The 25,868-nt window shown below is 51.9% G+C and overlaps 1 protein-coding gene across 5 annotated transcripts; it reads left to right on the top strand.

The window, feature by feature from the left end:
• TBX19 (T-box transcription factor 19) lies at positions 1-25,603 on the top strand. 5 transcript variants are annotated; one of them, XM_047839666.1, is made up of 8 exons: positions 1-2,234; positions 10,407-10,671; positions 12,297-12,431; positions 15,452-15,513; positions 16,656-16,717; positions 18,841-19,029; positions 21,226-21,361; positions 24,313-25,240. In XM_047839666.1, exons 1-8 carry the CDS (start codon positions 2,032-2,034, stop codon positions 24,596-24,598), a joined length of 1,338 nt encoding a protein of 445 aa, XP_047695622.1. In that variant the 5' UTR covers positions 1-2,031; the 3' UTR covers positions 24,599-25,240. The 5 variants fall into 5 exon arrangements, with proteins under 5 accessions (XP_047695622.1, XP_047695618.1, XP_047695620.1 ...); XM_047839662.1 differs by lacking the exon at positions 1-2,234 and having other exon boundaries at positions 9,001-10,671; positions 25,097-25,603; XM_047839664.1 differs by lacking the exon at positions 1-2,234 and having other exon boundaries at positions 9,001-10,671; positions 25,127-25,603.
• The last annotated feature ends 265 nt before the right edge of the window (positions 25,604-25,868 follow it).

Below are 25,868 nucleotides of genomic sequence, written 5' to 3' on the forward strand. Positions count from 1 at the left end.
TCGTGACCTGAGCCGAAGTCAGACGCTTAACTGACTGAGCCACCCCGGCGCCCCTGTCATATCTGCTTCTAAGATGTATCTGGAGTCCGTTCACATCTTTGCGGCCACTGCCGCCACTCAGGCTGAGCCACGACCGCCTCTTGCCTGAACCGCTGTTAACAGCCTCCTAATCTCTTTACTTCAACCCTTGCCTTTGACTGGTCTGTTCGGGACAAATCAGACTTTGAAAAGTACAAAGCAAATCATGCTGCCTTCCTGCTTCATTCTGTCCGCGGGTTTCCTGTCTCACGTTGGATACCATCCGGTTCCTTGCCATAGTTTACGAGGCCTCTCTCGGAGCAAATCTTACTCTACTCTCTCTGCAGCCCCCTTCCGGCCCCGCCTCCCACAGTTCCTCGACTGGCCCACCCGTGCCCGGGACTGCTTGGGGTTCCTCTGCCTGGAACTCTTCCCCGACTCTTCCCCGACTGTGTCCTTGGCGTCTCGTTGGTTTCGGCAAGACTGTCTGCTCCTCCGAGGTTTTCCACACAACCCTCTCTAGTTAGGATCTTCCCCGCCTTGCTGGGTGCCACTACCCCACCCGTTACGCAGTCTGCATAGACTCGTCACCGCTGAGCATTATTCATTTTCCGCATCAGGTTGTTAATTCCACGAAGGCGCAGGCTACTCGGCCTCATTTGTCGCTGGATGTGACGTGTCACCAGTATTTGGCACTTACTAGGCACTGAATGCGTTTTAAGTATCATCTTTACCCTGACTTTCTCTTCTCTTTTTTTGCTTTTATTTTCCCTTTAATCCTCTTTGGGTTGTAATGAGAGAGAAACTCCTAACCCCCGGGATCAACCCCTGGCCAGCTCTGTCCTTGCCCCCGCCTCCCCGGCTTGTACTGTGTGTCATGGGTAAAAGAAGCATCTATTGGTGGTCTCTTCCCAGGGAAAATGGGGCTTCACCCCAGAATGCCAGATAGGTCATGGGCCGTCTAAGAGGAAAGCCCGAGAGCCCTTGTGGAGCCCTTCTGGATCCTTCTGGATCCTTCTGGGTCCAAGTTGTTCTGCCTAGTAATGTCAACAGCTTATTTTCACTCACTGAGGGCGGTGCTTCCTTGGAGAGAGTAATATGATGCTGAGTGAGTTTTTTTCCCTCCCTCTGGTGGGGGCTCGACTCAACAAAACTGGGGCTTTGACTTCTAGGGAGGAAGGACGAGGTTTGGAGATCTGATTGCGGGAGGTGCTGGGGTCCTATGTGTGCACAGGGTCCCGGAGGAGGGAGAGGAGCAGTAGGGGGTGCTCCGGGAGGAAGGGGGCCCTGGCTCTTTCCCCTTCCTCTGGATCTCTGACCGTTGAGAGGGTGGTACACAGAACATCTTCACTCACTCTTGGGTACAGCTGCCATATTCCCTGGCGTGGTGCCTTTGGCCTTTCGTGTTTGCTGTTCCATCCGGGGCTGGTAGATATCGGAGGGATTTGGGTTCCTGACTGTGGCAGGACAGCCTGCTTTGGCCTCAAGTTTGGCGATTCTCCCCAGGAGCTCTTTTCCTATAGGTACCACATGCCACGATTTATACACAAACATGATTTGCCTGATTGTCGCAGTCTGGGCCTGGAACAGTTTTAATTAATGGGAAAATGGTCCTCAAAACAGTGATTAGACCTCTTCAGGTACAACAAGATAAAAGCCTGATAATTTGGATGGAGTACTCTTCTTAAATGTCTATTCTATGCACAGCAGCCAATGGGAAAGCCAGGCTCTCTCCCACCCGATCCAATGAGTAATTAAGAGAGGGCTTTTTCTTCCTACCTCTCCCCGCCCTCCCCCTCCCCCTCCCCACTGAAGCTTAACAGGTTGGTGGTATAATTTGGAGACCTTAAGGGGTGTCATGCTAGGAGCTTAGGCGAGAGCCAAAGCACCTTCTCCCCAGCTCCCCAGGCATTGCCGGGCTGGGTTTGAAAAGCAGGCAGTGAGAGGAGGAAGGAGCTGGAAGCAGGCTCGAGGTAGGTCACGACGCTCCGCGGCCAAGTTTGAGAGGGGCCTATGGCCATGAGCAAGCTGGGCGCCCAGAAGACCAGTGATGGCACTGTTTCTCGGCTGCTCAACGTGGTAGAAAGTGAGCTTCAGGCAGGGAGGGAAAAAGGTGACCCTACGGAGAAGCAGCTTCAGATCATCCTGGAGGACGCGCCTCTCTGGCAGAGATTCAAGGAAGTCACTAACGAAATGATCGTGACCAAGAATGGCAGGTGAGTGGATCTGCGGCCCGGCCTGGGCTGCGGGGGGGGGGGGGGGGCTTGGCGAGGGAGGTGAGACCCCCCGAAAATGGAAGAGGCTGCCGCTCTTCACTCAGAGGCAGCCGAGTCGGATGAAAATGCTCACGAGAAGAACAATCTCAGACGGCTTTCCCCCAGCCAGCTTGATTAATTTCCCGAGGTCAGAGAAGCGGAGGATGAAGTCACCTTGCATGCATTCTCCATGGAGAAATCCTGGGAAATTACCATAAGTGGGGGCCTTAGGGAAGTGAGTCGGGAGGTGATACTATGTTTTGACTGACTGCGTACCTTGGAGCCGACCTGAGCTCCACCGTCGTTCGGATAAGGTGAAAGTCAACTTTATTTGGAAGCCGGATGTTTCCTCTTAAGGGTAGCAAACTTGCCAGGGAATTGTGGACTTAGCTGAAGATCGGGCGCCAAAGGGCAAATTTCATCTCACTGCCTGTCACGACATCTGCTTCCTCGTGTGTGTTTGTGGTGAGGGTTCCTCTGAGATTGTGTATGTTTGTGGTGACAGGAGAACCAACGCAGGAATAGTTGCTGAAGCCATAACATACTGTCTGAGAAAAGAGAAGAGACCCGCTTTTTTCCCATCGCCACAAATGAGAGATTAACAGAAACCGATCTCCGGTGGCATTTCTTGGATTCTATTAAATCCAGCCCTGCTAAGTGGCTGTCAGGGTAATAGCGGGAGGTTTCACTTAAGCACAGGAGATGCAAATATTTTGAAAGAAAATCTCTCTGCTCCCAGCTTGGCCAGACTGGCTCCCGAGAGTCAGATGATGCTCACAGAACCCTTGGTTCACAAGGTCAACAAGTACAAAAGTCAGAAAGCATTTTCGGTATGCTCAGTTTCAGCAGAGCTCCAATTGTGGCCCTTCGGAGAAATGCTGGTAAGAGAGAAAAGCTGGGGCCAGCAGGACCTCTGGCAGGCTTCTGCCCTCGTGCAAAATGCCTCCGTCCCTGATGTCTTGCTTTCCTCTTTTTGAATGAAATGCACCATCCCTTGTCTACCTGGGAGAATTACGACACTGCCACGCGGGTGCCCCGTAATCTTGCAATTTGGGAATGGCTTCCACGTGCCTCTGTTCACCTAAATACTTTTTCTGCATATGTAACATCGGAAAATCTTCCCAGGTTTAAAGTCCTTTAATGTTAGCTATGTGAAAAAATGGCCTTCGTAGAAAAGTCTCGCGTCAGCCAACTCGGTTCGTCTTATCTGTGGAGGTCCTGCTGTCATTTCCCTTCCTCCAGTGAACGGAGTCATTTCTCAGGTTCTCTTAAAGGTCTCTGAACCCCTTGGGATCGAGATTCTTCCAGGAGACCGTTCTCCTTATACTTCAGATAAAGAAGGGAAGACACACGTCTAAGAAACTGACACGGTGGATCGTGAGTGAGCGTGGCCTATCTCGTATTTTCACAGGTTACATTGTTAGCCACATCTTAACGTTCTCGATACCAAAAGATCGTTCTTGCTCCTGTCCCCTTGTCTTCCCTTAACCGTCTGTCCCTGCGTATCTCCTCTGTACCCCCGGCCTCTGCCTGCAGACCCGCTATCTCCAGATGCTTCATCCCTGCTTCCAGACCAACTCCTGAGCCCGGGGCACATGCCCCCGTGGCCCTTCTCTGTGCGGAAGACTGTTTCTGGTATTTAACACCCAGCTGTAGCCCTTTCCATTGCACATAACCCGCCTGCCTCCGTGGGCAGACTTTTGGGGGTCTAGAAGCTTCAGTGGGGGTAATCAGATAGCTCCTGTCCACTTGATGTCTCCTTGTTCTGTGTTAATAGCAAATTTTGAAATAACATAGGGTGGGCTGATGAAAGAATTCAGTATATATATATGTGTGTGTGTATGTGTGTGTGTGTGTGTGTGCGCGCGCGCGCACACACACACACACACACACACACAGAGGAGGCTTCTCTCTGACATTGATCAGAGGTAGTAAAGAAAGGACGTCCCTTTAAAAAAAAAAAAAAAAAGGGGCGCCTGGGTGGCGCAGTCGGTTAAGCATCCGACTTCAGCCAGGTCACGATCTCGCGGTCCGCGAGTTCGAGCCCCGCGTCAGGCTCTGGGCTGATGGCTCAGAGCCTGGAGCCTGTTTCCGATTCTGTGTCTCCCTCTCTCTCTGCCCCTCCCCCGTTCATGCTCTGTCTCTTTCTGTCCCAAAAATAAATAAACGTTGGAAAAAAAAAAAAAAAAAGAAAGGACGTCCCCCTGGATTATCCCCAGAAACCGGGACCCTGATGGGTTTCATTCCTCCCTCCATCTCTCCTGCCTCACTCCCTGTCCTTCCTTTTCTTCCCCTCCTCCCTTCCCCCTTCCCCCTTTCTAAATACAACTTTCAGTTTTCCCTCTTCAGTCGTCTTTCAGCTACAACAGCAACAGTTATAACATCCCCCTAGAGCTCATTTGAATCATCCGTAGGGTGTGCAGCTTGACGAGTATTCTCTTTCATCTCAATCCTTGGAGACAGGAACTTCAATTTTAGGTCGGAGACAGCAACAACAACAACAACAACAACAACAACAACAAAACCCTTATTCCAGGCTCCCGAGGCAAATATATGAAATCGCCTGCGCCTCTTATTGTCTTTACTATACTGTCTTCACCTGAGTGGAAAAGGCCGTATTTCCCATGTATTTCCACGCAGTCAAATCATTTCGACTCAGTTCTGATTCGGTTTGCCTTGCACACGTTTTCAGAAACTGGAAGCATTTCAGACGTAATTGGTGTGCCCATGTGTTATAAACAAACAAGCGTGGGGAATCATTAAGTTGAATTTGCCCGTGATTAAGGGCAGCGAGCTGACCGTGCGAGGGGGGGGGGCGGGAAATGGAGGCTGTGCATCAGGCGAAGCCACTTCCCTGCCCCGTAGCTCACACACCGTTTCCCCCCAAAGTTCACAGTTAGGGTTCGTGGGGATCGTGGGTATTGGTGCCAGCTGCCTTCTGCTAACCAGGTTCCTTCTGCTGCTCTTAAGGCTGCTTACCGTTGCACACGCCTCGACGTGCGCGCGCGCACACACACATCCTGACGGGTAGTTGACGAATATCATAGTTCTGCGGTGACAGCGGAAGGTGAATGTTACCTTTAACCATCTCTGCTGTTCCCCACCTCCAACAGCTGCCCCCTGTCATCCTGCCAACGTCACTCCTCATAGCCTCCTTCGCAGCACTGGCCCTCAAGATCCGTTAGGAGAAGACAGAGGGAGGAACCGACCTCCTAGCAAAGCAGAGTTCACGGGCAAGGCCCAACCACCTGTGGTCCCTCAAGCATGGTTTTGGGGAATGCTTTTTCACCCTGCTGCATTTGCTTCTCTATTCCTCTCTCTGTCTCTCTCTCCCTCCCTCCCTCTCTCCCTCTCCCTCCTTCCCTCTGTCTTTCTCCCTGTCTTCCCCCTTCTTTCTGTCTCTCTCCTTCCCCCCCCCCCCAACTCCCGAATTAGGGACCGACTTACATATTTCTCAGCTCCTCACCAACTCTGGGGCTCCTCTGTGGTGAGCCATACCTTGGAAACAGAAGGAGGAAAATCAACCAGATTAGAAGTGCAGTTCATCCTGGGCGCCTGGGTGGCTCAGTCAGTTAAGCGTCCGACTTCAGCTCAGGTCATGATCTCGCGGTGCGTGGGGTGGGATCGAGCCCCGCGTCGGGCTCTGTGCTGACAGCTGGGAGCCTGGAGCCTGCTTCGGATTCTGTGTCTCCCTCTCTCTCTCTGCCCCTCCCCTGCTCACCCTCTGTCTGTCTCTCTCTCAAAAACTAAAGAAAACATTAAAAAAATAATAATAAAAGGAACGACACTATGTTGTGCGCCTGAAACTAGTGTTATGGGCATAAACTATACTTCAATTTAGGAAAAGAAAAGGAGAGAGAAAAGGTGTGGTGAACGTACCAGAGGAGGAGGCAGTGGGGCAGAGTCAGAGGAGCACGGACATGTACCTCCTGAACCCCAAGTGCCCAATCTGTGAAATGGGCATGGCAACATTTACTTCCGTGGGGCAAAATGAGACGTGAGTGAGACGCACATACGTTAAGTCCCGGGTGCCGTAAAATGCCGTGTTTAGCTGCTGTCGCTGGCGAAACTGTCTTTCGTTAAGTCATCTCGTAAATCTTAAGGCAGAGTTATACGATCACACCATGGAGAGAACAGCCCGGCCACGTGCTGGAGCAGCCGGGTCCTTCCTCGCGCTTCAGTGTGAGAAGATATGTTACGTGAGCTTTCTTTTCTGTTTATTGCTTTCACACGTACCGCGTATCCTTACTGAGAAAACTTCCGGTGCTTTCTAACTTTGTGTGTGAAACGACAGTGATCCACATTTAATTCCTGAGTTTTCTTGAAAAACCCAAACCCAAACCCAAACTTCAGCATTTCAGAGAAAGCAAAGGACCGGGAACCAGACCATCTCTTCTCTGTGTACGTCGTGCAAACAAGCCAGGCTCCTGGCTGTCAAAGTGACCCAATCTGACCCCTACGATCATTTCTGATGCCCACTTTTGTGATTGTTTGCAAATGACATTTGTGCTTTCAGGAGGTTTCTGCTCGCTCTTTCTTTCTTTCTTTCTTTCTTTCTTTCTTTCTTTCTTTCTTGTTCATTTATTTTGACAGAGAGACAAACCGTGAGCACGGGAGGGGCAGAGAGAGACAGAAGCCCAAGCAGGCTCTGTACCAGCAGCACAGAGCCTGACACGGGGCTCAAGCTCACAAACCACGAGATCGTGGCCTGAGTTGAAACCAAGAGTTAGACGCTTAACCAACTGAGCCACCCAGGTGCCCTGGGGCTTCGTTTTCTGTACGTGGCCAGGGTTATTAAAATAACGGAAAACATTAAAATATATTGCAAAAGGGAATAGTTCAGTCTGATATGAGAGAAGAGAATAGATGAAGTCCTTCTGTCGGAGAAAAAGCAAAATGGGGGGGCGCCCGGGTGGCTCAGTCGGTTAAGCAGCCCACTTCGGCTCAGGTCATGATATCACAGTTCGTGGGTTCGTGCCCTGTGTTGGGCTCTGTGCCGACAGCTCAGAACCTGGAGCTTGCTTTGGATTCTGTCTCCCCCCTCTCTGCCCCTCCTCCTCTCATGCTCTGTCTCTCTCTCAAAAATATAAATAAAACATTAAAAAAAAAGAAAAAAATGTGCAAATGGAAGAATTTAGATGACACAGGGAGCCTCCCGAGGGGAGAATCCTCATTTCCCTTATCATGAAAGTCTCATCATTAATGGAGAGGAGAGACAGGTGAGTAACGCCGTGTTCAGGCAGGATCTGGATTCGAGGTGCATCATCTGATGCATTTTTTCCTAGGAACTTCTTTTAACTCACATACTTGTCATAACCTCCTATTTAGATTTTGTCTCCTTGTGCCCGCCAAGACAGAGGGAAGGGAGAAACAGTTCTGCTGGGAGCCGGGGGAAGGAGGAAACCTTTAGCATTTCCCACTCGTGATGCCAAGGCCAGGGTCTCTGGGCAAATAACTGTGATCCTGCTGGAGAATAAAAACTGTGGTGGTGTAAGTTATTAGTTTGCTCTTTTTTTTGTTTTGTTTTGGAAAAAGAATTCCTATGCTATCGAATTCATCCTTTGTAGAGTATACAATTCAATAGTTTTTTTTTTTAATTTTTTTTTCAATGTTTATTTATTTTTGGGACAGAGAGAGACAGAGCATGAACGGGGGAGGGGCAGAGAGAGAGGGAGACACAGAATCGGAAACAGGCTCCAGGCTCTGAGCCATCAGCCCAGAGCCCGACGCGGGGCTCGAACTCACGGACCGCGAGATCGTGACCTGGCTGAAGTCGGATGCTTAACCAACTGCGCCACCCAGGCGCCCCACAATTCAATAGTTTTTAGAATAGTCAGCCATCACCGCTATCTAATTCCAGAACATTGTTCTCACCCCTAAAAAGGAACCCAAAGCCGTCAGCAGTCACTCCTCTGTTCTGCCCAGACTTCTCTCCAGAGAGAAAGGCGGAGGGAACTGGCACCTGTCAGCCAGGCAGAAGGGAGGTGGAGCTGGTGTCCCTCGTTTCCAACTTCCGAAGTCACTGCCCCGGGGCAGGATTCTGGAACAGAAGCAGAGCTGGGCCAGCTGAAGGGCTTGGACGTAATGACAGAACATCCGACGCTTGCAAAGCACTCACTAGACGCCAGGCCTTAGAATGAGCACTTTGGTGAATTAGCTCGTCGAGTTCTTGCCTCCCGTGGACAAGGCTGGGGTGAGTGTGCTTGGAGAACAACTTCAGGAAGGCCGGGAGACGGAACCAAGATCGCTCTTCCGTCCGGCCTCTCGGAGGGACTGCCGAATCCTTACCGAGTCCCGGACCAGAGACACGAACCAGGCTTTGTGTTCCGCCGTGAGGAGACGGGAACTGGTCTCTGAGGCAGGGGTCTGAAAGCACACCCCACCACCACCAGCTGGAAGACCAAGTTGAAAGAGGAGCCAGGAAAGGAAATGCCGAGGGAAGATAATTCTGATCTATGTCCAGATTGCTCAGGAAGCCCTCGTCATTTCAGCGCAGGAGAGACAGGGAGCCTGCACGGCTTGAGTCCGTCTCTGGGTCCGTCCCTTGCCATCTGCCTGTCAGGTCCCTTTTCTTTTCTTTTCTTTTCTTTTCTTTTCTTTTCTTTTCTTTTCTTTTCTTTTCTTTTAAAGTTTATTTATTTATTGAGAGAGAGAGAGAGAGAGTGGGGGAGGGGCAAAGAGAGAGAGAGAGAGAGAGAGAGAAAATCCCAAGCAGGGCCCGACGCGGGGCTCGAACTCACAAACCGTGAGATCATGATCTGGGCCGAAATTAAGAGTCAGACGCTTAACTGACTGGGCCAGCCAGGTGCCCTTCCTTCGTTGTTGTCTTCAAAGCCAAAGATGCTTTGAAGCTAAGTACCGCTTCAGCTTCAATGTTCCTGTGACGCACCCGGGGCTTTGGGAAAAGTGGGTCTGGAGTGAGGTCGGAGGTTCCGCGTTTCTGACGAGCTTCCAGGTGATCCTGGTGCTGCTGGGTCGGGGACCGCTTTGGGTAGCAAGTGTCCAGACTCTCGGTTATTAGCTTCTCAATGTGGAGATTGGGATTTCAAAAGACGTGTTCACAATACGGTGACGTCCGGGGCCATCAGGTGGTGGAGGGGGCATGTCCGGAAACCAGGTCTTTTGAGGATAGATTAGAGCGACTTAGGACATTCGGTGAAGGAAAAACAAACCAGAGAGAGGGAGAAGCCAAGCGAGGTAGCCTCTCCACACATGTGAGAGCACATTTGCTGGCACCGTTCTAGAGGGTGGAAGAATGACCGAGGACTCCAGATCGGTGCGTCTCCGAGTACATCCTTTGAACACAAATTCGCACAAAATGCTCAGTGAAAGGATGGTCCCGCTGTCCTATAAGTTCCGTGTGTGCACAGTCCTCATCTGCTCGGAGGTTTATCGTGCACATTCGTATGTTAAAGGCTCTGAGAAGTCACGCAGGGAAGGAACTTCTCTGTAGAGCCAAGCGTTCCCTCACTTATTTTTTACCATGAAACCAATTTTCGCCGTTCAATGCTATTGCTGTCATTCAGAGCTAGTGTTCTCTGTGACAGGGGAAGGACTGGTTTGTGGCCTTAATGGAAGAACTGATGTGTGCCCGGAGGAAGTCATTGAAGAAAGGACTCCGTGAGAACGTGGCATGTGATGATATGCGTTGGGCTTCAGGGTCCTCTGTCAAATGACTAGATTAATGGTTTTCAGACTTTAAAACGGAGCACAGTGGTTTTCAGTAAAACCCATATATCTATATAGATATAGACATATTTAACTCTATTTATTTTGAGAGCGAGAATGCACGGGGGGAGGGGCAGAGAGAGAGGGAGAGAGAGAATCCCAAGTAGGCTCCCCGTTGTTAGCATAGAGCCCAACACGGGGTTCGATATCACGTAACCTGAGCCAAAATCGAGAGTCCGACACTGAACTGAGCTCCCCAGGCTTGCCCCTAAAACCCCAGTCTAAAATGCATTTGTAAAAAAAAAAAGGCTCTGGAATGGGGGGCTGCTGTCCTGGGGCACTCTCTGTACCCCGAGGCTCTCCACGGAAGGTCTCCGCGCAGCGGAGAGACGGCCGGACCAGGCGAAGGGTGGCCCGAACCCGCCGCCATCCCCCCTGTGACTCAGTTTCTGCCTCTTCTTTTAGACGGATGTTCCCCGTCCTCAAGATCAGTGTCACGGGCCTGGACCCCAATGCCATGTACTCCCTCCTGCTGGACTTCGTCCCAACGGACAGTCACCGCTGGAAGTATGTCAACGGGGAATGGGTGCCCGCGGGCAAGCCAGAGGTCTCCAGCCACAGCTGCGTCTACATCCACCCGGACTCCCCCAACTTTGGGGCCCACTGGATGAAAGCTCCCATCTCCTTCAGCAAAGTGAAACTGACAAACAAGCTCAATGGAGGAGGGCAGGTAAGATCTGGTCGCCTGATCGCCTGGCCCCCCGACCGCCCCACACCACCAATCAAGAAATATCAAGGGTGCATTTAGGCAATTAGAGGGGTCCTCACCGGCCTCTTCTCCCATGGAAGCCAATTATTCCCCGGAGTCCAAATGTGAACAGGAATAAACAGCTCTTAATTGGTGCTTTCGGTTTTTAATGGACTTCCTGATGTTAAGAGAGAGGGAGAGAGCGCGGTAGTTTACTTAATCATCGAGGGCCCTTTCAGAGTTTTGTCTTGTGTGGGGCTTTTTACCCAGCCCCCCGGAGAAGGAGATGGTTGTGGGTACCAGGGTTTTGTTGTTCTCTCCCCTCTGTTTTGGTGTAAGTGGCATGTTGGCAATAGACAAATGCCTTAATAAAAAGCGGCTCCCAAATGAAATAATTGCTACCTCCGCTCGGGCATGATGATAATTGTCAATAGAATATTGAATCCGCTTTGGGTTTTCAGAACAACAAACACACCTTAAAGAAGGAAGGTTTTATTTAAGGCCTCCAATTAGAGTAAACACGAATTTGGGGCTTTTTCCTCCTTTGTTTTCTCTGGCAGGATGGCGGATACTAGCGTAATGTGTAAGGTTGTGATTTATGTTATAAAATGTAGACCGTTTGGGGGGGGCAGCGTGGGGGAACTCTGTAGGCTGTTCAGAGCCGGAGCTGGGAGGCGAGGCCCTCGCCCCTATTTCCTGTTGTCGGCCTCTCAGCCCTCCATCTCTGTGGCCTCCTCTGATCCCCATGTTTAACCAGCCGGGACACGGGAGTTGACGTTTTCGGAGGAGGAGGTGACCCACCCAAGCCTGGGCAATAGTCAGAAGGTTCCAGTTCTTTATTAAAACAGGAAATTGAAAAGCGAGCTGTTCTTGCCTCCCACATGTCACAACCGAAGACTTATTCTTTCTTTTTCTTTTAACTTTGTTTATTTTAAGAGAGAGGCAGAGAGAGAGAGAGAAAGGAAGAAAGAATCTCACACAGGCTCTGCACTGTCAGCGCAGTGGGGCTCGAACTCACGAACCCTGAGATCATGACCCGAGCCCAAAAAACGTGAGTCAGAAGGTTAACCGACTGAGCCGCCCAGGCGCCCCCACGACTTAAACCTTTTAAGAAGGCTTCTGTGTGAATCGCAGAGTGGGTGCTAGGTAACCGTCAGACGTCAGACATCCTTACTCTTTAGCTAGTCGCTCGCAAAAGGCAGCCACGTCAGCATTTTGAGATGTCAGGATTCCTCATGTGGAGAAAAACAGTATGTTTTAATGGATCGAAATCCACATTGTTGTTCTGAAAATAGGGAGAGAGCGAGAGAGAGAGAAAAGGAAGGCATGATGTTGGCAGAGAACTGAACGCTTTAGAACTTTCTGGCAATCCTAGCATAAGCTCTCATTTCATGCTCCCTGGGAGCTTCTGAATAACTACCCCCCCCCCCCATTCAGTTCTCAGACAAGGGAATCGTGTGGTGGCAGCTCCGGTGACCCGGATTCGAAACGTGTGGCCCTGACCGGGCTTGGGTGCCCAGCCTGGGACCAACCAAAGGGGTCCCTCGTGCCTGTGCTACACCAGGCTCTGCATGGCTTCTCCTTCTCTTCCTCTCCCACCTCAACAGATAATGTTGAATTCTCTGCATAAATACGAACCTCAGGTTCACATAGTGCGCGTCGGAGGTGCCCATCGAATGGTGATGAACTGCTCCTTCCCAGAAACCCAGTTCATAGCCGTGACCGCCTATCAGAACGAGGAGGTGAGTGTGCACAGGCGCGTGCCTGGGCGGCTGTCCCCTGGAAGGAGGTGGGGGATGGGGACCAAGCGTGGGTGACAGGTGGGTTTCTGGGATTCACCGGTGAATCTAGCAGAGCTAGAGTCCGGAACACCCCAGCGGAGATGAAGTTAAGCAGGAGGAAGCCACTCTCCACTCCCTCTTGCCTGTTGGCCAAAGGCCTGCCATCCTTGCTCTCCTGGTGCACGGTTGTGCACTGCGTTAAAACCAACAGACCCAGGAGTCTTTGTGTTCCGGGCCCGGTGGGCGCTCGGCCCAGAGCTGGTGCTCAGAGCCGGGTAGTCTCCTGCTCCAGGAGCGGGTCTGTGAGAGCCGATCCCTGCACGCCCGCCTCCGGCTTGGCTTAGGCTCCCTGTCCTGTTGGCTCGTGCTGAGCACACTGAGGTCTTTCCTGCCTCATGGGAGCCGCTGGCGCTTTGAGCCGAGGAGGCAGAACCTGGCCTCTGTGGATTAGTTTGGGCGCAGGACGTTTGGGTCCGGGTGCACCTTCTAGGGCTTTCCAGGTCTGTGTGTCATCGGAGGGGCTGGGGGCGGGTTAGATCCTTTCTGACTAAACTTAAAAAAAAACGAACACTTTTTTAAAGTAATACAGGTTCATTACAGAAACTTCCCACAATAAATACATAGTGCAGAACTACGTTCAGTGAAAATTACCAACAAAAGGTAAAAATGTATTCTTTCCCTCCTCCCTTTTGAATCCAACTCCCCAAGGCCGCCACAAATAACAGCTTAACGTGTGTGTCTTCCCCCCCCCCACGTATTCTCTGTATATATAAATATATATGAGAATACAGACTTACATAAGTTGGCTAATGAAGTACAATATTGGTCTGAAAATTTCTTTTTATTTCCCATTTAGCCGTATATTATGGATATCTTTCTATGTGAGTAGGTTCAGGCATATCTCTTTTTCTGAAGTGCCTGCAGAGGATATATGGTCTTTCGGGCAATCAGCTCCCCAGGGTGGCTATTAGGTTGTTTACAGGTGTTTTGTTTGCTCTGACCCGTGATGCTGCAAAGAATATCCCGGTACCTCCGCCCCCGCTGTTTGCTTGCATGGATGAACATCTAGAAATGGAATTCTCTGTCAAGGAGGGGGTGGGTTGAGAATCGTGGGACATCACCCAATTACCTCCCCCAGAGAGCCCACGCCTCTGCAACCCTCCCCCGGTTCCCGACACGGGTGATGATCAGCCCTTTTCAGTTTTGATAACCTGATAGGTGAAACAAAACAAAACAGAACAACCCCAAAGTATCTTATTGCTGCTTTAAGCTGTAGATCTTTATTTGGAAGCTTTAAAAGATTTGGAGCTCCCCCCTCCCCGACCCCCGCCCAGCCGATGGAGTCAGAATCTCCAGGGTTGGTGCCCCGAATCTGTAGTTTTTAAAGTCTCCCTAAAGGATTCTGATGATGATGAGCGTTCGGATTTGGAAACGGCTACCTTAGTGCCTCGAGGTGAAAGTGAATTGTAGGTCTAACTCCCATCACAGACGTGCAGAGAAAACGTAATTTCGTTTCTGTAAGTCGTCTGGCCTCTTGGCCGAGTGCCTCCAAGCAGTTAAATATTAGATCATTTAAATATTAGATCATTTAAACAGGCCCTCAGGTGGTGCTGACCGTAGGCTAAAACAGGCTTGTGTTCTAGACGGCCTTCCCTGCCCTGCTTCTCTCCCTATCGTGGAGTCTGGGTCTTTGAGGGGAGGGTGTGGCTTTTGCGACTCTAGAGAGTGGGGAGGGGGTGTTGGGGACTAAGCCCTAGCTGCTTCCGTCTCCACGGCGATGCCCCTGCCCGCTTACTCCCACCTGCTCCCTTAGTCAGGCTGCCCGCTGGGTGGGTGCTAGAGAGTCCCCTCCGGACCACCAGCCTGGCTAAGGCCACCCCTCCGGCAAGCTCCCCAGCCTCATGCTGTGTTTCAACCTTGATTTTCCCCCCTGGGAATCAAGCCCAGGAAACCCCACCTTAGAGCCTGCCTCTACCGCCAACACTTTCCGGCCAAATGGGTGTAGATGCACCCTGAGAGGGGAGCGTGCACCTGGGGGTGCATGCTAGGTCTCCCTATGCACCCGAACACCCCCCCTTCTCTCCCCACGCCCCCCCCCCCCCCCGCCCCGGGGTTTAGGCCAGAAGAAAGACCAGGTCACTCGCATCAGGCTCTGTGGCTTTCCTCCCTCTTCTGATTTCTTCCGCATTCCCGGGGCCAGAAAGAGGCGTGCTTTTATTTCACTTTTCTTCCTTCCCCGAGACCCTTGCTGCAGCGAACATTCTTTCCAACGCTTATTCATTCAGCAAAATATTTGTTGAGTCTTAGTACCTGCTGGGACTACTGTGATGGGCATCACAGATGTGTGCACCGCCCTCAAATCACTTACACTCAGGTCACGAGAGCACACATGCGTCATATACACGTATATGCACGTCCGGGGGCTCTGAAGAAAAAGGACGCCCGCGAAGGCCAGCGGGTTGGCGCGAAGGCGGGTGGGAGTGAGAATCTGTGTTTGTGTGAACATGAACGTGGCCCAAGGAGTAAGTGATCCCCGAAGACTTATGGAGTGACATTGGGCCGTACTCTCTGGGTGAGGGGGAATCACTCCGACTGTGTTCCCAGGGACTAGAAAACTGACACGGGGATGTTTTGGTGGAGGGGGGGGGGTGTTCAATTAAAAAAAAAAAAAGGATGAATAAATAAAAGAGGACATGGCAGGTTTAGCACATCAGGCTTTGCTCCTTTCTCATTTTGTCCTTCCCTTGCTCGCTTTTGCTGCGTTTGCCTTTTTCGCTGCAGCCACAATACAGCATCCTTTGTCAGGAACGGTGTGCTAGTAATTTCGTGCAGAAGGAAGCCAAGAAACGCGGACAGGGAGAAAAGGGAAGAGAGGGGGAATCCTTCCGATTGGACAGGAATTCACAGGTGGAGATACAGGGTTCTGTCTGTTCGTAACCTGTTCCGCTGTCACTAACGCTTCTTGTCTTTGTAAACGCAAGATAACAGCTCTCAAAATCAAGTACAACCCTTTTGCCAAAGCCTTCTTGGATGCCAAGGAGAGGTGAGTAGAGAAATTGCAGCGAAATCTTGCGGGTTGGCTTCTGCAAATGTGAGATTGATGACAGGGTGATCTTGAAAGGACACACACTCCCTTTGATAGAAAGAGGTTTGCACCATTCGATTCGATCTTCAACAAGATCATCACAATTCAACAAAGTTCCTAATTATCTGTCCCTTAAGCAGGGCTCCAGGGGAACCTCATAACTGGCAATGTTTTGTCAGCTCTGTTTTACTAACAGTTCTCGAAAGTAGCACAGGCACGTTTAAGAAAACATAGTTAAGTGATTCAGATTTTTAATAATTCACTCCTCCCCTCCTCCGATTATCTCTGAGTAGTATGGTTTCCATTTTTTTTTTTTTTAAACGGCATGGAGCCTAGGAGAGGTGAGTGATTCATACAGGTAGCTCATAAAGGAGAGAGCTTTTGAGAGAAGAACGTTCAGAGACTTCTGGGATCGTGAATGGTCGCTTTAGGCCAGTGGCTGTAGGTACATCTTTGCGTTTTTCCTTTCCATTCTAGGGAAAAAAAGAAAAAAAAAATAGTGCTTATCATTGACTTCTATCAAAGGACTTTGTCCGTCCTGTCAATATTTGATTTAATGTAATTTCAGAAAACCAAAGGCCTAAAAAAATAAAAAAAAAAATCTGATGTGTGAGATAACAGAACTTTGAATATGCGGTCCTGACTTGGAGTCCTAGCTTTGCCGTTTCCTGGCTGTGTGACCTTACATAAGTCACTTAACCTCTCTGACGTCCACTTTTTAAATCTATAAAATTGGCATAGGAATATTTCCCCCCCGGGATTGTCGGTGGTTCTAGCATATCACAGATGCGTTTGTGCCCCGAAGTCCTATGCAAATCCTGGCTGTTGCTATTGCTCGAATTTCGCCAGGCGGGAGCAGTGACCCCAAATCAGTGAGATCAGACTAAATAGGGATAGCTATAAATATGGCAAGCTGGAGTCACATGAACTTGAAATTCAAAGAGGAATTGCACATTAGATAAAGTATCCTGGAGGAAGAAGGGGAGGGAGAGATTCGAGATGAAAGATATCGAGTGCTTTGCAGAGAGAATATGGGGTAGACTTTCCGCAGGACTTGTAGAATACGCTGGATGGCCATGGTGTTCTTTCCTCTCTTTCAGGAATCACCTAAAAGACATCCCGGAAGCTGTCTCTGAGAGCCAGCACGTGGCCTATTCTCACTGTGAGTTGGGTGCACAGTGGGTGGGACGTGCCTGGGGCGGGGGGGGGGACACTGGAGCCACCCCACCCAGACTGCACTCGGACCCTACCTGTTGTGTTCCAAAGCTTCTTTCAAGACTCCACAGGTTGTTTCTTCCACTCAAGACATGTGTATGCCCTTTCCAGAATTCCCAGAGAGAACTGGTGTTCCTGGGGGACTGGACTGAAACTCAGGCAGGAGATAGGCATGGGGTGATGGATTTCTCAGACTCAAGTTTTCACCTCCCAGAGGCTCAGGACTGTCTCCTCCGTCTCCACTCTGCACCCCACACCCTTGTCAGTCTGGCCTGGATTGCCCCTGTTCTTAGTGTTTGCCCATTTTTGTGTTGGTCACCACTGCAGCGTTTCCCTTGCATATGTGGGGGAGACTGGGGAGGCTGACAGGGAAGCCATAGGGCGAGGTGAGTGATATGCCACTGGGGGCTGGGCGTCCCTAACAGGGCACTGGCCTCCCCATGTCTGGATGGCATGGGAGGAGGGGAGGAAGCCCCCTAAAGCTGCAGCAGAATCCCAGGTGAGTGAGGTCAGAGCAGAAGGTTAACCCTGGTGTCGGAGACGCTCTAATGTGAATTGTGGGGGTTTGCTCGGGTCCAGCTGGGGGTGGGGGGCCCTCTACTCGCTCGGTCCCCTGCGCCTCTGCACATGCGCACTGTGGAGCAGCAATATCGTGCATCAAAGGGAGGAGCTCTCAGAAAAACACTTTTTAAAGGGAGCTGGAATAACAAGCCTTGTGTATAGTACCTGCTTGTGAATCGCATCTTTTCCAAGCTCACACGTTACGGTCTTCTCAGCGAGCTTCTTCAGGTGTGTCCCTTAATGTGGCAAACCAAGGGGCAGGAGTCCAGTTCAGGGTGACCACATGCCTGGCTTTGCCCACTGGACACCTGCATCAGACAAACTTTTCTTTCCTTTTCTTTTCTTTTCTTTTCTTTTCTTTTCTTTCTTTCTCTCTTTCTTTCTTTCTTTCTTTCTTTCTTTCTTTCTTTCTTTCTTTTTTCTTCCTTCCTCCCTCCCTTCTTTCTTTCTTTCTTTCTTTCTTTCTTTCTTTCTTTCTTCTTTTCTTTCTTTCTCTCTCTTTTTTCTTCCTTCCTTCCTTCCTTCCTTCCTCCCTCCCTCCCTCCCTTCTTTCTTTTCTTTCTTTCTTTCTTTCTTTCTTTCTTTCTTTCTTTCTCCCTTCCTTCTTTTTCTTTCTTTCTTTCTTTCTCTCTTTTTTTCTTCCTTCCTCCCTTCTTTCTTTCTTTCTTTCTTTCTTTTCTTTCTTTCTTTCTCTCTCTTTTTTCTTCCTTCCTTCCTTCCTTCCTTTATTCCTTCCTCCCTCCCTTCTTTCTTTTCTTTCTTTTCTTTCTTTCTTTCTTTCTTTCTTTCTTTCTTTCTCCCTTCTTTCTTTTCTTTCTTTCTCTCTCTCTCTCTTTTCTTCCTTCCTTCCTCCCTCCCCCCTTTCTTTCTTTCTTTCTTTCTTTCTTTCTTTCTTTCTTTCTCCTTTTTCTTCCTTCCTTCCTTCCTTCCTTCCTTCCTCTCTCTCTCTCTCTCTTTCTTTCTTCTGATGCCTTTTCTTTCTTTCATGTTTTTTGTTTTCCATTCAAAACCAAGTTTCTGTGAGCCATCCTGGCTCGTCTTGCTTGGAGTGAGAACCACAGACACCTTTCCCGCTGGGCAGAAAGAGGCCTTCACGCCTGTGTAACCACATGAAACATTCCCCCCCCCGCAGCTGGACATTACATGTGCATCTAACATCAACAGGTTATTGCTTCTCAGACTGACTTTTAATTTAATTCAGTGAAGTCAGAAGCAACTTCACTTTTGCATTTCTGTAACTTTTCACTCAAACGGTCTTTTATGTCGCTCGGGCCCAGCGTTCCTCCAGAGGCTTTCCGAACTTTGATAGGAACTGTCATCCTTCTCCAAAGAAGCCAGCTTCGGGGCTGCTGTGGAAGGGGGGCGGCGGCGGCCGCGGTCCCCGTCGCTACCCCGGGCGGATGTTCAGCGTCGTTCGCCCAGAGACGCAGTATGTGCGTTGGCTGCTCGGCTGCCTTTTGGTGTGGAAGTTCAGAGTCGGTCTCTGTGTCTTCCTCTTGTCTATTCTAGTGGGAGGCTGGATCTTTTCCAATCCTGACGGAGCGTGTGCAGCAGGAAACGCCAGTTACCAGTATGCGACACCCTTGCCTCTGTCCGCAACCCACACCCACCATGGCTATGAGCACTATCCCGGCCTCCGCGGTCACCGGCAGGCTCCCTATCCTTCTGCCTACATGCATAGAAACCATTCTCCCTCAGGTGTGTGATTTTGCGAATTAGGCCCTTGGGGGTGTGGGTAAGGGGGGCGGTGGTGCCGAGAAATGGGTACACAGCGGGTAGTAAAAAGAAGCATCCGAATATAGGTAATAGTATTGGGTAATATCATTGTGATGGTTTTTTAAAAAACTTTTCATGTTTCTTTATTTTTGAGAGAGAGAGGCAGAGCGTGAGCAGGGGAGGGGCAGGGAGGGAGCGGGACAGAGAGTCCGAAGCAGGCTCCAGGCTCTGAGCTGGCAGCCCAGAGCCCGACGCGGGGCTCGAACCCGCGACCCGTGAGATCGTGACCCGAGCTGGAGTCGGACGCTTAACCGACTGGGCCACCCAGGCGCCCTATCATTTTAATGTTTTATTTTGTATACTAATAGTTGATTATGTAGTTATAACATTATTCGTGTTTTATAATTGTTCCGTAAGACGCTCCGTCTCCTGGTTTCTCATGGGGGTGAAGGGCCTCCGCTCACCGCCTCCGCGGGGCTCTTTTCTTCACTTGTATTACGTCCGGGGGACGCGGGGCCCAGAACTGGGGAGCTTTTAGGAAGACCTCTGGGTCTTCCTAAAGACCCAGGCTCTGGGTTGTTCCTGATGTTGGCTCAGGTCCTGATCTCACGATTCGTGAGCTTGAGGTCTGCGGTGATGGTGCGGAGGCTGCTGGGGATTCTCTCTCTCTCTCTCTCTCTCTCTCTCTCTCTGTCTCTCTGATTCGAAATAAAGATGAGGAAACATTAAACATTTTTTGTTGTTGTTGTCTAAAGAAATAAGTGAGATTCATGGCATGGGAGTCAGAGGAGAGGGTTAAGATCACACCCCGAGCTCTGTCTGCAGAGGGCTTTCTGGGTCACCGGCTGCCTGTCTCTGTGTCCCTTCGTGTGCCACTCCCAGCAGCCTTGAGAGCTGCTTCCGGGAAGGAACAGAATGTAGCTTAATGACACCAGAAAGTGGGCAGCGTTCTCGCTCTGCTTCCCGGTCCTTTCCCACGGTCAGCACGTAAAACACGGCTTCTGAGCCCCTGCTACCCGCCAGGCCCTCGTCCAGACAGTGGACGGGAAGGTGATGAAGGGATAGTTTCTTCCCTGAGGAAACTCGGGCCCATGCGGATACGTGAATACCGAATCGTAACACCAGGCAGTGAGAGCTCTTGTGTGGCCCTCGGACCTACAGCATCACCTGGGAACTTGTTAGAAAGGTAGACTCTCGGGCTCCTTCTGGACGAGTCTACATTTTAATGAGATCCCTAGGTGATTCTCCTGCACGTTACAGTCTGAGAGACATTCTAGAACACACTTCAGCCCAGGTGCTGTGGGAACGGAGGGAAGCGAGCGGCCGTAACTGCCCCGGAGGGGTGAACCGTTAAGTTGAGATTCGCAGGGTGAACAGAAGCGGACAGAGGTAGGGGTGAGCAGAGGCGGAAGGCGGAAGGCAGGGGGCCCAGGAGAGGCGAAGGGCCCTGAGGTAGGAGTGGGGTGAGCAAAGGCCCGGGGTGGGGGGGGAGAGGGGACCCAGGGTGTCCGGGGAACGGATTTGGAACAGAGCGTGGAGGGAAAGGTGGAGGAAACAGAGCTGGGGCTGAAGAAGTTGCAGGTGCCCCATCCTGACGAGGAGCGACTGGGTCAGCCAGGTGTGCGCACTGGAATGTTCTTCCTCGCTCTCCTCGGCCTGCCTCCCTCCTCTCTCTTATTTATGCACACCATTTGTGCACGCGGAGAGCCAAAGACGTAGAAGACACTGTTCTTGAGGTGTTTAAATGTACTTGGGGTTGCTGAGAAGAATAAGGTGTGGGTCCTTAGAAATCTCGTCTGGGGCACTGGCGGGCCCTTCGGCCTGTGTTGAGGGGATGCTGACACGATCCGTTCTTCAGGGGGCGTGAGGGTGGTGATGAGTCAGACGGGTCTGTGTCATGAAGCGCGGATCACCTCTCCTCTCTGAGCCTCATGGACAAAGGGGAGAGGACAGGTCGCTGTTGTGCCGAGTAAAATAGGACCGGAACGTGCCATGTGGTTGACGTTCCGTATACCTGAGGGCTTCCTTCTTTGCCGTTTCCCTCGGAAAGCACTAGCAAACTATTGGCCCCTGTGGCACGAGCCACGGCCACGTTTCGCCCTCGAATAATATCATTGGCCGCCATCGTTGCGTGTTCTACACACCCCATCGACTGAACTATTGTTTATTTCCCCAAAGTGAATTTGATAGAAAGCTCCAGCAATAACCTGCAAGTCTTCTCCGGAGCCGACAGCTGGACTTCCTTATCTTCCACACCCCACGCCAGCATCCTGTCTGTACCCCACACCAGCGGGCCGATCAATCCAGGGCCCAGGTAAGACCAACGCCGGCAACGTGCTCATTGGTGGTCTCGAGGTCTTGACATTAGCACTGGAGACTCAAGGTCATTCTTCTTCCTCGGGTGCCTTGGCCTAAGCCATTGTCCTGACTCCTAAGCCACGAGGAAGGGAACACGAAAACAGGATGGGCTTTTCACTTTCAGAGAGAAGGGAGGGGGAGAGCAGCTGCTCAACTGTATGCCGAGACCCTGGATTGTCGGTGTTCTCCTAAGCCACCCATCCAAACAGGGGAACAGACGGTGGGTGCCTGGCCCGCAATCCAGGTAACAGGGCAGAATGTATAGCATGCCGGACCCGAGGCGGAACTCACACACCAGAGACCTGCATGTCGTTCGAACTTCTGGAGATCGGTGTGGGGAAAGGGACAGGGAGGGACCTTGGAGTTTGACGGACGCTGGCTTTAGTCCTGGTTCTACCTGGTATGGGCTTTGTGGTTTCAGGCGGTTTCCTGAGCCTCACCGAGCGTCCGCTTTCTTCTCGCTAAGATGGAAATGATATGAACGGCTCGGTAGGTTATGGTGAGCTCACAAGGAGAACACGCATTAAGATGCATTGTAAGCAGGAGCGTTCCACGTAAATGTCCGCCGTTGCGTTCAGTTCCGTGTGCAGAGTTTTGAGAAGGTCCTAAAAGGGACCCAAAACGAAAAGGCGGGTCTTGGGAGATGTCTGATAACTTGTGATTTGCTGGTCTAGAAAACGTTAGGGGAATGTAGTGCTTTGGTCTACAGCAGGGCTGCTCACACTTGAATGGGTGTTAGTCTCACCTGGGAGGTGGGGGCTCGGTCGGTTAAGTGTCTGACTTCTGCTCGGGTCGTGGTCTCCTGGTTTGTGGGTTCGAGCCCCGCGTCGGGCTCTGTGCTGACAGTTCAGAGCCTGGAGCCTGCTTTGGATTCCGTGTCTCCCTCTCTCTCTGACCCTTTCCCGCTTGCACTCTGTCTCTCTCTCTCTCTCTCTCTCAAAAATAAGTAAACATTAAAAAAAAAATCACCTGGGATGCCGTCAAAATGCACCATCTGGGTGCCTGGGCGGCTCAGTTGGTTAAGCGTCTGACTCTTGATTTCGGCTCAAGTCATGATCTCATGGTGCGTGAGACTGAGCCCCACATCGGGCTCTGTGTCGACAGTGTGGAGCCGGCTTGGGATTCTCTCTATCTCCCCCTCTCTCTGCCCCTCCCCTGCTCACCGAGTCTCTCTCTCAACATAAGTAAGAACTTTAAAAAAAATGCACAGTCTGATGAACAGGTCTGGGCTGGAGCCTGAGATTCTGCATTGAACAAGCTTGCATGGGTGTTGCTGGGGTTGCTAGGATCTTGATGGTTTTGATACTAATGTGGCTGTGGCGATCAGGGTCTAGCGCTGGGCTACCCCCTGCAGCAGCCAGCGGTCGCCTGCGGAGACTGAACCCTTGAAATGCAGCAGGTCCCCATGGACGTGTACTGTGAGTACACAGAAGTCTGAAGACTGGGCAGGAAATAAAGAATTAAACATCTCGACTCTTCTTTTTTTTTTTTTTTTACCTTGAATGCATGTTGAAATAATATTTTGCACGTTTTTGGTTGCATAAGATATTATTACCAATAAGTGCATTTTTTTCCTTCTTTTTTCTTTTTTAAAACGTGTGGCTGCTAGCAAACGAAGCCTGGCGGTTATGGCTCACGTTTTGTTCCCGTTGGTCGCTACGCGGCTGGCTTACCTAAAGGAAAAGCACGGGTTCGGGTTGTGGTGGCAGGAAGTGAGAAAGCGAGTCCTTGAAGATGGTAAACGATCACGTGGCAGGTTCCGTCCTAGATATTTTGTTCGTTGTTTACGGTATTCAGCGACATCCACGAGGCTCCCGTTAAAGTCCCTGTTTTACTGTTGGAGAAACCGTAGCTCAGACACATTAAAGACGTCCTGAAGGTCATCCAGTAGGTGGTGTCACCAAGTGCTTGGCTCTCCCACTGGCCCACGAGGCATCAGGAAGGGGCCCTGCCACGGGCGATGCCGTAGAAGAGACCTCTTCGAGAGGTCAGACCCCAAATCACAGCAGGCCGAGCGAGCTAACAGACAGACAACAAGCAAACAGCCAGAGCATGGGCTTTGGCAGGTTTCGTGTGGCCCAGCCAGGTCTATAGTATCTGGACCGTGGCACGGAGTGCAGGCTGGCGTTTCTGTTTCCAGTTTCCCCAGCAGCATCTTTAACCCGTTACCGACTCCCGTCGCGATTTTGCTGGAGAACAGCGAACGCGTCCAGTGCCGTCACTGCGCAGCGAGCCCGTTCTCCCGTAGCTCAGTATCAGGCGATAACAGAGGCTCTAAAATGTCAGGACATCGCGATGGCCGAAGGCTTAGGGCGCTGGCATTTACCCGGCCTGTCCCGACCGCAGTCATTTCATCTACGCTCGGGCGCAAAATTTGCTGCGCGTTACTGTTGACCGGAAAGCTTTAAAAAGTCCTGATCCCCAAGCGGCACGCCAGACTGGTAAAAACCTGAGGCTCGCTGGCGGCGGGACCCAGGCGTCAGAACTTGCTAAGTGGGTCCAGCAAGCAGTTGGGTTTGGGAGCCAGCAATGGAGGAGTTCGTTATAACGCCCACCGTTGGGTGAGCGCCCCGTGCGAGGCCTTGCATCCTCGTTGTCCAATCCTCGTGATAGCGTCTGTAACGTGCGCATCCTCATCACTCCAGATCTTGAAGGTGAGGAAGCCAAGGCTCAGAGGTATTGCCCGGACCAGGGTCTCGGGGCAGTAAGCGGCAGACCGGGACGCGAACCCGGGTTTTCCGACCCCGGGTGTCCCGATCGTTGTGTCCGTCACGTCCCCTCTCTTCCAGGGAGGGGTCTCACTCACAGGCTGGGCCCTCTGGGTCAGAGCTGGAAGGAAAGCCGTGGCCGGGTGCTCGGTCCCAAGGCCCGGGCCCTCAGCAAGCATCTGTGTCTCTGTCTCTGCAGCCCCTACCCGTGCCTGTGGACCATCAGTAACAGCGGCGGGGGCCCCGCCGGGCCGGGCCCAGACGTGCACGCCAGCTCCCCGGGGACGTTTCTCCTGGGGAGCCCGGCCGTGACTTCGCCCCTCTCTGCCCAGGCACCCGCTTCGGCCGGCGTGGAGGTTCTGGGGGAGCCTTCGCTGACCAGCATCGCCGTGTCCACCTGGACGGCGGTGGCCTCGCATCCCTTCTCGGGCTGGGGTGGCCCGGGTGGGGGAGGGCGCCATTCTCCCTCTTCACTGGATGGTTAGGCAGGATCCTAGGGAGGGTGTCGGCGGAGAACCTTCTATGCGTAGAGCTTTTAGAAACCCCACCTGCGGATCCCAGGAAGTTAGACTGCGGGGTCGCCTCGCCCAGTGAGCTGGGGGGGGGGGGTGGGTGGCTTACGGGAGATGATTTAGTCTGATGAGGCTCCCTGGTGTCTCTTTGCACTCCCGTTTCTCTCTGCAGCTCATCTGCGACCCGCTTAGGTAACCAAAGCTCACCGAGCACCTCCCTCAGCCCTGCCCCTCACTTCCATAATGGTTCCAGAAGGCCCCACTTCCTGTTCTGTCTGAGCTCACCTGGCCTGAGGCTTTCCAGCCTTGTGCCGCCCTGTGAAGCATCTGTGGCCACCGGGCGTCTGCTCTGAGGCCAAGGGAGGGCGTAAGGCCACCGAGTGACGTGAACGCGCAGAGAGCTAGTCACGGTTGACTCACAGCTCCGTGCCTGGGATGGAGCAGATGAGACTGTGACCTTCCCTTGCTCAGAAACCGTCCATGGCTCCCCGTTGCCTACAGCACGAAGTCCTACCTCCTGGCCGGAAGGACACCGTCGACCGTCGAGCCTCAAGCTTCCCTGCGTGACCCCATTAGCGTCCTACGTTTCCGTCGAGGTCGACGTTCTGCCTGTTGTCTCAACGTTCCGTGGACTTTGCCACCTCTGTGCCTTCTCGGCGCCTCAGCTGTCCTTCTCGGTTCCGTCCCGCCTCTGGGACTCCCGCCCCTCCCCCCCGGGGGGCCGGCTGAGGCGTCACTGCCCACATCATACCCCTGAGGTGCCTGGGCACCAGTGATCCTGCCCCGCCGGCTTTTGCCTCCGTTTTGTGGAGCTCGCCCCATCCTGCCTTGTGTTTTTGTCACCTGTGAATGTGTCTCTCTCCCCCTAGACTGTGAACCCCTTGAGGGTGAGGACTAGCCTTCTCGTCTTTGTACCCCGGTGCCTTGCCTATAGTAGGTGCCCAATAAACACTGGCCGAATGCAACTTGGCGTGCAGTGCGTGCGTGCTAGGAGGACAGCCGTGGAGCTCGCGGGACGGCAGAGCTCGGAGACACGTGTCCGGGTCGGGGTAGCGTGTCAGCGTGGGGAGCCCAGGAACACGCCGTGTTACCCAGGGCTCCTCGTCTGAGGCACAGCCCACGGGCAGTGACTGAGGAGCCGGAGAAGGTGTGGGCAGAGCCGTTGCTTCCAAATACGGGTCCTTGGAGCCCCCCGTGCCGGGATCACCAGGGGCACCTGTTAGAAACACGCATTCCAGGGGCG

The sequence above is a fragment of the Prionailurus viverrinus genome, chromosome F1 (genome assembly GCF_022837055.1).
Source record: "Prionailurus viverrinus isolate Anna chromosome F1, UM_Priviv_1.0, whole genome shotgun sequence".
NCBI classification, from domain to species: Eukaryota; Metazoa; Chordata; class Mammalia; order Carnivora; family Felidae; genus Prionailurus; species Prionailurus viverrinus.

Bases quoted from the DNA above. Each gene is read 5' to 3' on its own strand.
- TBX19 (XM_047839666.1), top strand. From the start codon at position 2,032: ATGGCCATGAGCAAGCTGGGCGCCCAGAAGACCAGTGATGGCACTGTT. The intron at 16,718-18,840 runs GTGAGTTGGGTG...TGTCTATTCTAG, and splicing joins GCACGTGGCCTATTCTCACT to TGGGAGGCTGGATCTTTTCC. The intron at 19,030-21,225 runs GTGTGTGATTTT...ATTTCCCCAAAG, and splicing joins TAGAAACCATTCTCCCTCAG to TGAATTTGATAGAAAGCTCC.